This window comes from Choristoneura fumiferana, chromosome 25 (assembly GCF_025370935.1).
Source record: "Choristoneura fumiferana chromosome 25, NRCan_CFum_1, whole genome shotgun sequence".
Taxonomy (NCBI): Eukaryota; Metazoa; Arthropoda; class Insecta; order Lepidoptera; family Tortricidae; genus Choristoneura; species Choristoneura fumiferana.
The window spans coordinates 1648775-1663490 of record NC_133496.1 but is presented as its reverse complement, the minus strand read 5'-3'; the positions used below and the strand labels follow the sequence as shown (position 1 = coordinate 1663490).

General features: G+C 39.2%; 1 protein-coding gene across 1 annotated transcript; it reads right to left on the bottom strand.

Moving 5' to 3' along the window:
• Positions 1-5887: 5887 nt before the first annotated feature.
• Hr96 (Nuclear hormone receptor HR96) lies at positions 5888-14429 on the bottom strand. Its single transcript, XM_074107250.1, has 8 exons — positions 13331-14429; positions 11530-11658; positions 11161-11269; positions 10391-10501; positions 9722-9847; positions 8798-8881; positions 7585-7797; positions 5888-7080 (listed from the first exon to the last, which is right to left on the bottom strand). Exons 1-8 carry the CDS (start codon positions 14053-14055, stop codon positions 6880-6882), a joined length of 1698 nt encoding a protein of 565 aa, XP_073963351.1. The 5' UTR covers positions 14056-14429; the 3' UTR covers positions 5888-6879.
• Positions 14430-14716: the final 287 nt, after the last annotated feature.

Here is a 14716-nt window from a genome sequence, read left to right as displayed (position 1 = left end):
ACTTTCTATTGGATCGGATCCAACAACAAAGATTATCTGACTTCATCACTTTTACCACTAGGTTTAGTATATATTTAATAACAATATTACTTATTTTTTGTAGTGAAATAGCGTCAGGAAATGTTTTTCTTTTTTTTAAATAAGTGAACAACTGAAAAATTGAATAATGGACAACTTTTTGAGAAACAGTCAATCGAAATCCAATCCATAGGTAGGTGAAAGTTAGACGTGCAATAAAAACCGTGACACGTCCGTATTTATATATTTGAAGAGGCCTGTATATCTGAATGAAGTTTTCAGAAACATGAATGTCAGTTATACTGGGATTTTTCTGATATGTCCCGATCTCGTTAACGCCTATGGGGCTTCAACTGCATAATCCTCAGTTTAAAATGAACGGAAATGAAAAAAATAATGTTTCACTGAAATAACGACTTTATTATCTAGAGCAGAAAGTTTACTAATTGTAGATAATACTTTTCCATGAGGCTGCTTGTCTACGACGCGTTCATTTTTGAAAAATATCTCTCAACAAAGTTATATTTAAAATGAACTCTCTATTGTAAATAATAAAGTCGTTATTTCATTTTAAACTGAGGATCATGCACTTGAGGACATAATAGAATACAATGGGTTTGTTCGAAAGGTGGGATGTTTAACGAGATCGGGAAATCCCAAAAAAATCGTACTGTACATTCTTTCGAGCTGTTCGTACCAGTAGACATGACATACATATCTACTACCGACTGTACTTAAATACGACATATTGACCCTTAAACTAAATTTAAGACTTACCATATTTACAATAAAGCTCTATTTACATTCATGATTAATGGCACATTTACACTAGTGGCATGAGGTATGTTGATATACCGTAAATAAACGTAAATATTTTTATGATACATTCCCAATAAATTACTTTAGCTTCCGTGAGACCATAACCTATAAAAGTACAAAATTCAAATCAACTCATGATTACAAGTCAAGAACGATCCAACTAGTTTCTATCCTGTCTGAAGATCTTTTTCAAGGGTGAATCGCCAGTTCGCCACCGTTTGGTTTTGCAGTTTGATATTTTCCGATTTGACATGTTCATGCAAACCCATGTTATTTGGCTTTAAAAAGTCAAAACAAATAGCATTTTTGTGCCATTAATCAATTCATTGTTCTATACATTCATGTCTTGAACATAATAAATATGCATACACTCAATCGTACAGTAAAAGATACTCAACTGACCATAAAATAAGGCTAAACTGAGAGAATTAAGAGCGTTTATAGCTGCTGAGCTGGCAACGTTGCATTTTTGTTAGTTTTTCTCGATTATTCCATAAAAATTGAATAAAAATTAAAAATGTTTTCTGATGGAACACTTCTTAATATATAAGTTAATGTGTCTACTCCAATAATTATTAGTGATAGACTTTTATATTCCTTAAAAACGAATTAATGTTTATGACCGGTTTTTAAAGAAAATAAAAGTCTATAACGAATAATTATTGGAGTAGACCTGTAGACACATTAACTTATATATTAAGAAGTGTTCAATCAGACAAAATTATTAATTTTCATCCAATTTTTAAGGAATAATCGAGAAAAACTATCAAAAATGCAACGTTGCCAGCTCAGCAGGTATAAATGCTCTTAATAGTTTTAAAAAGGGATGCACTACTGTTTAATGAAAATAAAGGTTCTCCTAACGCTCAAGTCAAATTTTTGTATGTATTATAATAGACATTATTTTTATGCATAAAACTGGGTTTTAAAAATCAAACCAATCCGAAGCAACTTTTTCGAAACCATGTTACTTTTGTGAAGCCTACTGGGTCTTATCCTTAAACAATAAGAACGTGTTTACCCTGATAAACTTTATTCTGTACAAGACTTACCGTAAGGGTGTATATTAATCTTAATAACTAGATAAATAAAATAAATAATAATAACAACTAACCACCTAAACCGACTTATCTACAATAATTTTAAGGCTCCGTTTCCACCAGAGATGTGCGAGGAATGTGTTTATCATGAACCAATAGAAACGCTTAATTTATAGTTTGTTTTAGTTAAAATGACGAAAAGTTCTTAAAACCAACCAATTCCAACATCTATTGTTTAATTGTTATCTTCAAGTAGGGATGTAAAACAATTACGCAGGTGTGTCGATAGGCCCAAAGTATACTGTGAACAAACAATCTTGATAGTTTCGATGTTGTTTGTCGATATAACACAGCACGACGTGCGGTTCTAAAATAATAATTATATACTGTGTCAAAATCACTTTGTACAGTTTTTTTAATAGCCACAAGAATATGAATTATGTATTTTTTCATCCTTTTTGCATTACAATATAGACTGATTAAAAAAGTCTTTCATTTCAACGATCAAGAAGGGTTGAGCTACTCTCTCTGTTATCTTTTCCTTTCATATTTAGCAACAAAAGCAGTTGTAAAATCCCATGTTAAGTGCATTTTCGTCATTTTAACTGAAACAAACTATACCTAGCCTCGTTTAGCGCGTCTAGTGGAAACAGCTGAGCGGAGCGAGCAGGTAAATGAAGCGTTTCTATTGGTTCATGATAAACACATTCCTCGCAACACATCTTCGTACATACCTGGTGGAAACGGAGCCTAACCGACATAACATTTTTGGCATATTTATCTACATTTGAATGTACTTATTTTTAATAATTGACTTTTTATTTTATATTGATTTATTTTAAATGAGCCCATCGACAAGACTGCCTTTATATCCCTGTTACAACTTACAGAAAAAACGACTTTAGCTACAATCTGAGGCAGAGCAGACTCCTAATGTCAAATTTAGGGCGGTTTCCGACTGGCGTTTTTCGTTTGTATAGGGTCTTAGATAACATATTGTTACGTTCGTGGGGTGGGTTCGCGATTGAAAAGCACTTTTAACACCGATGAATAAGAGTAGGATTTATTTACACACTGTTACTTAACTTTACAAACCACTTAAAAAACAGTTCACAGTAATTTTCACACTCTAAAACTCACTTACAAGTCGCTTTGATTCTCTTCGATGTTTATCGACTCGGTATCGCATTCGAAACTGTCCTCCGCCGCAACTTCACCCGGCATATATACTCCCGGTGAATCGGCCCACAAAGTTCGAGAACAGTCCAGCTAGGACGTCATACCTACATCTCGAATGTTCCGGAAACGAGTAGAGTGTCTGTCTCTTTCATGTGCTATCTCTCTCACAGAGTTACTAGAATATTCCAGAAATCAGGGTCATCTGTCTGTCTCTCTCACACATATAGGCTATCCTTGTTACACACCTTCTCGAATGTTCTCAGTATAGCTATCTCTTTCTAATCGTGCTATCTCTTTCACTCCTATTGAAAATTTCGCCAATACTGAAATGTACTTCAGGGGCCATAAGGGGTCCTGAAAACGCCTGAAAACGGGTTTTCAGGTTATGGCGTCATCGGATAGAGGGTGCCTGAAACGGACTGAAACATGTTTCAGGCGCCTGAAAACAACGGTAACTTGGGTGAAATTTTGATAAACTAATATGTGATAGAGCATCCTCTGAAACGGCCTGAAACCGTATTCCAGCCTACTGAAAACGCCTCCAATGGGTCGAAAAGCACGATCAAAGTTTCCACCTAACCCACCGCCGTAACACTGCCCCCTCCTAAGACATGCTCGTCCCGAGCATCATTAGATCCATGGTATTTGGCCAACCGATCAACATGAACAATCTTACAGGGGCTACGCGCGTTACGCTGTATCCGGTATGTGACGTCGTTGATCCTAGTGACTACCTTGTACGGTCCTTCCCAACTCGGTAGAATTTCGGGACTTCACTTTTCTTCGCATAGGTTATGTAGCCAAACGGGTGAGCCTTCTTCAAACTCTACGTTATCCATCTTCCTGTCGCGTTGAGTTTTTGTCTTAGATTTCGTCCAACTCAGAATGGGCTTGACATCGCCACGGTGTCGTTGTACCTCTTTATCTGCTTCCCCGCACCATTTCCGACCAATGGTGTCTGTTCTAAGCAGCCTCACACAACCGTGTTCCCCTCTCTCGTCCTCCATGCAACCCTTGCAATGAACACTACATGGCCTTCTGGATAAAACATCTGCGTTTTCCTGCCGCTGTCTTGCCGCGGCGCTCGTTACTACATCCGCTGCTCTAGATTCTTTGCGCCAACTTTCCATATTACTCCGAGCATCTCTCTTAGGGCACGCAAATCTCATATGCCCTCTCTCTCCACATGCATAACACATAAGTCCCCGTCGGAGTTTCACTTTATCTGTCTCCACTTGGATCTCTGCTGATCTCGATCCATTGCGCCCAGCTTCAACGCTCCGAGGCTCTCGCTTAGGACACCACAACCTCCTGTGCCCTATTTCCCCACACGCATAACACGTAGGCCCGCTTCGAAGTTTCACTTTATCCGTCGCCGTTGGAATGCGGTAAGAACTAGCATCGCTGCGTACGGGCCTCTACTTCCAATGCGTGCGCTAGAGCATCCTTTAAGGTCCTGTGATGACCCAGTCGTACAGCAGCCCTCACTTCAAAGTCTCGAATCCCATCTATGAATGATTGCACTAGCATAATCTCTACTACAGATGGTAATGACAAGTAAGCCTTTCTGACCAGCCTCTCAATTTCCAGGCTCCATTGCTGCAGGCTCTCGCCATCTAGCTGCACCCTGTCTTTCAACTGAGCTCTATAAACAGGTTCCAGATGGGAGTCACCATAACGCGACTCTAGGAAATCCATAAGTCGCTCCAAAGTCACCTCAGTTCCCGCCATCGCCATGATGTCTAATACAATCAAGGCTTTACCACACAGTCCCAACACGAGGGCAGCTAGAGCTTGTTTGTCAGTCCAGCCGTTCGTTTCAGCAACCATCTCGAATTGGAGCTTGTATACGGCCCATGAAGAGGTCCCATCAAATGGTGGTAACTTTAACTTTTCCCCTCCTGTGGCTAGTGTGCCCGAAAAACTGGTAGCGCCGTTGGCCACTTTATTCTCCAACTTCTGGAGGCGATTCTCGAGGCCTTCTACCTTTTCGTAAAACCCATTGAGGCGCGTTTCGTAATTTTTGACTTTAATGTCAACTGCCACAATTTTATCCTGGACCTCAGCCATATTCTCTTGTTCTCGCGGAGTAAGCGGCATTTTCAATCCCACTTCTGACACCAAATGTTACGTTCGTGGGGTGGGTTCGCGATTGAAAAGCACTTTTAACACCGATGAATAAGAGTAGGATTTATTTTCACACTGTTACTTAACTTTACAAAACACTTAAAAACAGGTCACAGCAATTTCGCACTCTAAAACTCGCTTACAAGTCGCTTTGATTCTCTTCAATGTTTATCGCTCGGTATCGCATTCGAAAACTGACTCCGCCGCAACTTCACCCGGCATATATACCCCCGGTGAATCGGTCCACAAAGTTCGAGAACAGTCCAGCTAGGACGTCATACCTACATCTCGAATGTTCCAGAAACGAGTAGAGTGTTTGTCTCTTTCAGGTGCTATCTCTCTCACACAGTTACTAGAATATTCCAGAAATAGGGTCATCTGTCTGTCTCTCTCACACATATAGGCTATCCTTGTTACACACCTTCTCGAATGTTCTCAGTATAGCTATCTCTTTCTAATCGTGCTATCTCTTTCACTCCTATTGAAAATTTCGCCATATACTGAAATGTACTTCAGGGGGCCATAAGGGGTCCTGAAAACGCCTGAAAACGGGTTTTCAGGTTATGGCGTCATCGGATAGAGGGTGGCCTGAAACGGACTGAAAACATGTTTCAGGCGCCTGAAAACAACGGTAACTTGGGTGAATTTTGATAACTAATATGTGATAGAGCATTCCTCTGAAACGGCCTGAAACCGTATTCCAGCCTACTGAAAACGCCTCCAATGGGTCGAAAAGCACGATCAAAGTTTCCACCTACCCACCGCCGTAACAATATATAACCTATAAGTCCTATTCGGAGTATATGTCAAACTTCTGTCAGCTTCGACATTTAGCTTTTCTTTGGGTTAAAGGCCAAGCCATAACTTCAAAAAAAAAGGTTGTCTGTCTGTCACTTGGACATTAGCCTTTAACATTAAGTTATAAGTTTTTAACGTTTTTTTTATAAAAACGGGGCTATTTAGGGCTGAGAAAACTCAATTTGAAAATTTACATTTAAAACAAGCAACCATAAATATAAAATACATTATAAAAATCGTAGAACAATCGACCAGTTTAAAAAATAATTTCATTAAAACTATGTTGCACCTAGTGTGATGTGATAGTACGAAAATATTGCAAATAAATAAAAAGTCATTCGGTACCGAACGTGAGCTGATAAGTATTGCATAATCTCCTTTAACTAATATATAATAAAATTCTTAAATTATTAACATATAAAATATTGCAAAAAAAGCATATACATTTTGTTTACCTCCCGGTAAGCAGAAAACATATGTTCAATGACATAATTCTTGTTAAAAAAGACGAAAACCAACTTGTGAAATAAAACTTTCTTAAAAAAAACAAGTTCCTTGATCTGTTAAAGTTTTGAAACCTAAAAATACATATATTGGAAACAACGCCATCTCTCTTTTGTGGCGAGCACTAGAAACTGCGCAACTATGTCGTAAAAACTTACGCATAGATGGCGCTATGTGATAAAAGATTCGCAAAGCAAATTCAACATGACCGTTTCGAGAATACATTGAGAAATTTCGCTGTATGTCACAGCTCGGCTTGGTATGTGGTGAGTACGCATCACAGATTGATGAGGAGCCAGGTTCGATTCCTGGAGCCCAGTTTTATATTCTCCGTTTTTTTTTATGTGTTCATGTGACGCTACATTTAGTAAAACATACAATTGACACTTAATTCTCACCCTGCATGATGTTTTAAGTCGAAAATCTCCATCAGTAAAGGTTCTATGGGGTTCACGTCCAGATAGACCCCTGTGACTTCTTCTGCCAGCTTGCGGAGTTCTAGAATCTTCTGGATAAGTTTGAGGAAGGTGGATTTCGCTTCGCAGCCTGGGTACACGCTCTCTAAGTACCGGCGGAGGAGGTAGTAATAGGAATTCTGGAATAATTAAGATTTTTAAATCTTTCAAAGATTTTAATCACTTCATCGATGGAGTCATCCAGTCGTGACAGCCAATGGAAAGCCTCACACGCCACGGTCATCTATACATGACCAACATTCAACTCAAAATTAATCCTTCTGCAATGGAATCAATCAAGTTGATATGTCGGTGGTTTTTTTGTGGCGTACAGAGCACGCTACTTCGTTTGTTTTGCAATTGACATCAGCGCCATCTATTAGCAGCTAATCAAACTAGTTCCTCGCCTGGACCCAATTGTATAACAAATTACTAGCTAATAGTATTAGCGATTTTGTTTTAAAATCCACTAATTATTTAATGTAATTTGTTATGCATTTGAGCCCAGTTCTAGCTTGATGACATCCTTGTGCACGACTTATGGCCGGTCGGGAGTAAACAGCAAGATGGGCGACATGACAAAACGAAAATCAAACCTTGTAAAAAGCGCCATCTATTAGCAACAAACCAAACTAGTTCCTCACCTGTTCTAGCTTGATGACATCCTTGTGCACCACTTTCGGCCGGTCGGGGGTAAACAGCAAGATTGCGGACATGACAAGTATGACGTTCTCGTCGGAACGCCAGCGCGCGTCGAACGAGCGTATGAAGGACTCGTGGGAGCGATAGATGTTGCCTTTGGCTAGTTTTAGAACGTCTGTGCGGATGCAGCCATATTGCTCCTGCGAGTGGGGCACCTGAAATACACCGGGACCTAGTAGTAGGATTGCCATAGCATAGCATTAAAATCCATCTTAGTTTCAGTATGAAATAACAAAGACATACACGCGCATGCACACACTATGGACACATAGACATACCACATGAACATATAGATATACAATGTTTATTAAGAAGTATAAACTCGGTTGAAAATTGGATTTATAGTGAATTTTTAAAATCTATATAATGTCTCTTTCTGAAACGCGTTTCTCTATGCAGCAGGTACAGCGCTTTGCAGTACGTCACATGCAAGTATGTCTTTCCCTGTCTACTTTTGAATTTAAAACTTTTATAACTGGACGCTGTTATGCAATAGTGTGTCGACCCTGATCAATTCTACAATTCAATGTCAATCCTTAGAAAATAATTTTACAGTTGACATTGTATTGCAAAATGACAGTGGGTTGACTCAGTATTGCAAAACAGCGTTCAAGTTATAATATGTAAAAGTAGCTTTAAAATACTGTTTTCCTGTTCGATAACATGCATTGTCAAGATTTAATTTATAAAAATTACGTCAATTATTTCATCATCATCATCATCATCCCAGCCTATATACGTCCCACAGATGGGCACAGGCCTCCTCTCAGAACATGAGGGCTTGGGCTATAGTTCCCACGCGGGCCAGTGCGGATTGGGAACTTCACACGCACCATTGAATTGCTTCGCAGGTTTGTGCAGGTTTCCTCACGATGTTTTCCTTCACAGTAATGCTCGTGGTAAATTTCAAATGTAATTCCGCACATGAATTTGGAAAAACTCAGAGGTGCGAGCCGGGGTTTGAACCCACGACCCTCTGTTTGAGAGGCGATAGGTCAAACCACTAGGCCACCACGGCTTTTTTAATCAATTATTTATTGTAAGTATATTCAAAATCAATAAGCAATTATCTGAAAAATAATCTAGTCAAATAACCCAAAAATATCTATACATAGAATAAATAAAAATAGTCAACGTATTCACTACACTACGAACCTTCCACTGATTAGCCTGTCCATCGTACGTCATCGTGCTTCGCAGTATCATCATCTCGATACAGCCGCCTTTTAACAGCGCCACCTATGCGAGGCAACAGAAAACACAAGGTAAAATGTGGCGACTAAGTACATTTAATGCATTTAGGGGCTGTTTCATCACCCATTGTTTAAAAAATACCGACCAAGACGCGTATTTGAGAAAACTGTTTATCTACACCCATATAGTAAATCCTCAACTATGCGTTCAAAAACATAGGTAATGAGTAATGACCAGCATTACGACACTGGATTCCATTATGAACACGGCTGTATCGTAATGGTCATTACGATACAGAAATCTGTATCTTAATGAGATTTCATACATCATTACAGCACGGGTTGCCCCGACCACGTGCAGTAGCAGGTCGTCGCGGGCGCAGCTCGTGGGGCAGACATACCCCACATAGACATAAGTTAGAGTTAATGCAGGTCATTCTCAATGGTTCGCGGAACACATTCACATGATAGAGGATTTAATATATGGATACAGATAAAATATTGTATGGCACTGTACTTAATAAGGCCTTAAAACACTCATGTGACCCTATTATGAAACTCGGACGCCTCGTTTCATAAACCTACACTCGTGTTTTAAGGACCCCTTTTACGATACAGTTGCATAAAATACTATTTCCAAAGTAGCCCTTGCATTTTAAAGTAACCCCGTTTTACTCGTTTAAAGTTCGTTTTGATTACACTACCAAACATGAATAAAAAAATGTTAATTATACAAAAAATAATCAATACTTTAATCGAGTTTTTTTGAAGTTTGAAGGACAGAATAATTTTTATCCCGGAAATTTTCATAGTTTCCGCGGGATAGCGATAAACGTATTCTACGCAGACGAAGTCGTGGGCAAAAGCTAGTTAAAAATAATATTACCTGATCTTCTTCGCACATGTTCTTAAAAGCGTTTATCTTCTTGGCCATTTTGATGAAGCGCCTTATGGCTATGGCCGTAAGGTTCACAATCGTTACTAGCCGCGGATCGTGCATGCCACCGCCATCCTGAAATGTATCGTAAATAGTTACTTACAAAATGAGAGACAAAACCCATCGATAGAGGCAGTATTCTATGAGCATTCTCCACCTCCCTCGAAAAAAAAAAAACCCATCGATTGAATAAATATTTACCGGCGATTCTATCACATCTATCACATTTTTATGCATAAATAGTGTTTCTAGTAGCCTTTGGTTTATCGACGTTAGTGGGAAAATCACATATGTTCTTCCTAACATACATGATTATTTCAAAAACATAAAGCGGCGGTAGGGTTAAGGATACCTTTTTCCTTAAAAAAAAGATCTTAAAGATTCACGCGTCTTCAAATTATAAATTGCTCTCTTTTGTAAGATAAAAATTGACCCAATGTCTGCAGCAGATCTCCATAAAATATGGCAGTTGATGGATAAACGTACCTTGAGTCCAGTGGTACAGGTGGATCAACGTACCTTGAGTCCAGTGGTACAGGTGGATCAACGTACCTTGAGTCCAGTGGTACAAGTGGATCAAAGTAACTTGATTCCAGTGGTACAGGTGAATCAACGTACCTTGAGTCCAGAGGTACATGTGGCATCTATCAGCTGAGACATGTCATCGTCAATGGGTGCGTGCAGCGCTTTATTCGCTACAATCAACTCGTTAAGCTTCGCTCGCTCCACCTGCACAAAAAGTATAAGTTTTGGTTAAGATGACGTGATGAGCATCGCCACTCTTCACACATACTGCCGGTTGCCTGTAATCGAAAGAGATGTAGGGAAAATCAGAAAACTGATAAATTATAATACACGTAAAATTTTAATAAAGAGCCGTTAATGTCTCTAATGCTAGTTTCTTTTTCTGTTAAATATTATTTATATTAGAGACGGGAACAATTTATTCGAACGACGAATAACCAATAAGAATAACCAAATTATTCGTGAATGACGAATAAAATTATCGAATAATTAAATTATGTTTATTCGAATATAGTACAAAAATATTATTCCAGTTGTTTATTTGTATAGAATTGTTGTTGTTTTATGGATTTATCGGAATAAAATAACAACCACTTTTGAAATAACGAATTCCACGAATAATTTCTTTGCGAATAAAATAGATTTGAGTTATTGTTTATTGGAATAATTATTCGGGTAAAAAAAACTTATTGGAATAAGGCCTTTCTCAGAGGGCCTACTCCGAAATTGGAAAATCGAAGTCCGTATCGTACCATCCCTCTCACTCTCGTATTAAATAATAGGTATAGGTGTCAGAGGGACGGAACGGCACTCGAACTTCGATTTTAGAATTTCGGAGTATTCCCCCCGCTGATTCGTGTTACCTCATTGAGTTCCCTGGACGAACCGCTGCAGTTGTTGATAGATGTGTACGCTTCAAACTCCAACTTGATCGCCTCGCACAGTATCGACTCCATAGAGTTGGGCTCTATCCTGTAACGCAATACAATAGTTTATACACACGCTGCTAAGGCTCCGTTTTCAGGAAAGATGTTCTTGGAATATATTTATACACCTGCATGCAGGTTGAATACGCACGGAATGTTAAATATAAGACCTTTGTAACCTTATTCTGGCAAATAAATAAATTGAATTGAATAAAACACACGTACCTCGAAATTTCGACCACACAGTGGTCGTGGTCACAAAAAGAATGACCTTTCCCAAAAAAAAAAAAAACACGGAACCCTCACCTCTCGACATCCTGCAGTATATCCCTGGCTTTGTTGACGTCCGGGTCTGTGCTGGTGGAAGGCAGCTCCTCACACATGTGCAGTGGCTTCGCTTCCCGACTCATCATGTCACCATTCGTTAAAATCGACCTGCAATTTATTATAAGCAATTAAATGGGGTCGATCAACTTTTAAGGTTCTGTAATGTATTTTTTTTTTTTTCTCTTTTTTTTTGAGGCTTTGAACACTCCAGGTGATCATGTCAGCCTCATGGGTGCTCGCTCATGTTTCCTACACAAGGGACATATTAAAAAATTGGTAAATGCAAATGGCTTTGCCAGATGTTGGCTCTGAGAGCCAACAATTGACCTGGCCATTGTGCATGGGGCCCAAACCCCCAAGTACCCTTCTCCTTAAGTCTGAGTTCCGAGCACATTCCAACAACAAATGGGACAAGTCATCTACCTTCCGGCAAATCTCACACAGAGGTGACGGTTTAACTCTCATCATGTGTAAGAATTTGTTTGTTGGGATGTGTCCAGAACGTACCCTGAAAGCAGATACTAACACTTTTCTTGTAAGGTTGGCAGAGTCAAACCAAGGTGTCCACATTGGACTAGCTTGGATGGTTCTGTACCAGACCCCTACACCCCTGGTTACACACTGTTCACCAAAATAATATTCCCACTTCTGTAAACTTCTTCTTTTGATTTTGGGAATAAGTTCACTGGCAAAGGGAACAGTGTCTGTTACAGAGCCATCCATTACAGCGGCTTTCGCAAGCTTATCCACTGCTTCATTTCCTGCCAACCCTACATGAGAAGGAATCCACTGTATTTTAACAGACTTGCCTCCAGAGATCATCTCATGAATCACCTGGAGCGCTTCATAGGCAATAGGCATTCCTCTCTGACCGGACACGCATCGACTAATATGCTGTAGTGCGCTCCTTGAATCAGATAATACTACAACAGGGGAATTATTGCCTAAGTTATTAACATAATTCAAAGCCTCTTTGATGGCTACAAGTTCCGCTCTCATGACGCATGTATCATCATGTAGCTTCCACATGAGTGAGACGTTATTTTGTGGATCAAACATAGCTGCTCCAGTTCCCTGAACACACTTTGAACCATCTGTGTATATTTTATATGCTTGGTTATATCGCACACATAGCATGTTCAGAGTACTATTTCTTAATGACTGGCTCTGCAGATGTCGCTTAGGAGCAACAATGTCGTCTATTTTATCAATTATGCATGCCCTGGCGTCAACAGATGACATCCAAGTGCTCAGAGAGTACATTTCCAGTTTGTCACTGCAATACACAGGCAAATCCTTCCACTCATTATAGATGCTTGCTAATAGAGGGAAATTTCCATCAGTAAATAAATTTCGACTGGCCAAAATGCTCTGTATCGCTCTGTAATGTAACTCAAGAGACAGCAGTTGCAATATATACTATAAGGCGCCGTGGTGGCCGAGCGGTTTAACCTATGGCCTCTCAAGCAGAGGAACGTGGGTTTAAACCCCGGCTCGCACCTCTGAGTTTTTCGGAATTCATGTGCGAAATTACATTTCAAATTTACCACAAGATTTACGGTGAAGAAAAACATCGTGAGGAAACCTGCACGACCTGCGAAGCAATTCAATGGTGAGTGTGAAGTTCCCAATCCGCACTGGGCCCGCGTGGGAACTACGGCCAAGCTCCTAATCCGAGAGGATCCCTGTGCCCAGCAGTGGCTCATATATAAGCTGGGATGGTGGTGACAACTTTCATTAAAATGGAGTTACTTTTGTCAACAATAATAGTATGGATTACCTTATACTATTCTGCTTCGGTGGCTCATACATATTGCTCTCAATAGACAGCATGCTATCACACATGTTGTATGATTCCATCATCTGTTGCTCGTATTGGCTCTTTTCATCAATCGGATACACTTTCATTGTGTATGGCTGCTCTGAACTTTGGACGGGAACATACGGACTATACATAGGCGGAGAATTAACCGAATTATCCACTTCATTACTCAATGGAGACTGCACTGTACTATTCGGACTACAAGTTGTACTATTTAAAACATCATACTGTATCACCGATTCTTGTATCTGAGGTGTGAAAGTCCGTATTGTATCATCATCACGTTTAAAGTTTTTGGAACTACTGACATCTTCCTCGGGCTCCCGCTGACGTTTCTTGGCTCTGTTCTCTTCTATTTTCCTACGTTTTTCTGCTTTGTCCTCGTCGGACATTATAAACTCTTTCACCATACCGATAGCGAGGCATTTTTCTAATCGGCATTTTTGACAAAAACGTCGCGTTATCACTGTGATATCGCAGTTGTTCGTGAAAGGACATTTGAATTCTTTGCTCGTGAGGGCGTTACGACGGAAAAAAGCCTTGCAACTCTCACAGGAGATCGCGTTGAAGTTGTAACCGAGCGCCTTGTCACCACAAACTAAACATATCTTCTGATGCGGCGCTAACTCTTTCTTTTGTTCCTCATCCACTTTTTTATCACTTATCTCAGTACTACTATCCATTTTGTATAAAAAACCACTTGAGTTTAACACAAATAAAGATAAACATGCTATGAATCTAGCTAAAATTAGCTAGAACACAACGAAGGCTACAATCTTTGATTGCATTGTGGTACCGTCATAATATGCACGCGCCGGAGTCGTATGACGCGAAACTAATAAGTTGCGATATCCAAAGATCGCGAATATTGTTGTTAAGAGATGATAAGATGATAATTTGTTAATGTTTTGATAAAAACAATTATAGGAGTACATACATCGTATCGTATGACTCGTTTTCAACTCACATTGATACTAGTTTCGTAGATTGTAACCAATGTATGATAAAACTCTTATAGTGTTTTATAACTAATATCACGGTTATAGAGTACATTTTAGATTGTCAACTTTTTACTCCGTTATTTATGAGAAACGCAGTAAAAATTATCTATCCTAAACGTGATGTGATATCTACTAAACTGTCAAGTTTTTTTTTCTGCGACATAAATAGTAGGTTCAAGTAGACGCATTGTTTAAGAAGACCAAATTTTCTGAAAGTTTTTAAGAATGACAAGCCGTTTATTATTTTTATATTATTAATTTTCGCTAAGAAAAATACTGAGTATCATGTACTAGATTTAGATGAAAACGATCCAAATTAATTTAATCTCCTTTCATTCCATGC

Coding starts and splice junctions, on each gene's coding strand:
- Hr96 (XM_074107250.1), bottom strand. CDS start 14,055: ATGGATAGTAGTACTGAGATAAGTGATAAAAAAGTGGATGAGGAACAA. Junction 11,270..11,529: donor ATACTGCAGGATGTCGAGAG/GTGAGGGTTCCG, acceptor ATTGCGTTACAG/GATAGAGCCCAACTCTATGG. Junction 7,081..7,584: donor ATGTCATCAAGCTAGAACAG/GTGAGGAACTAG, acceptor TAATTATTCCAG/AATTCCTATTACTACCTCCT.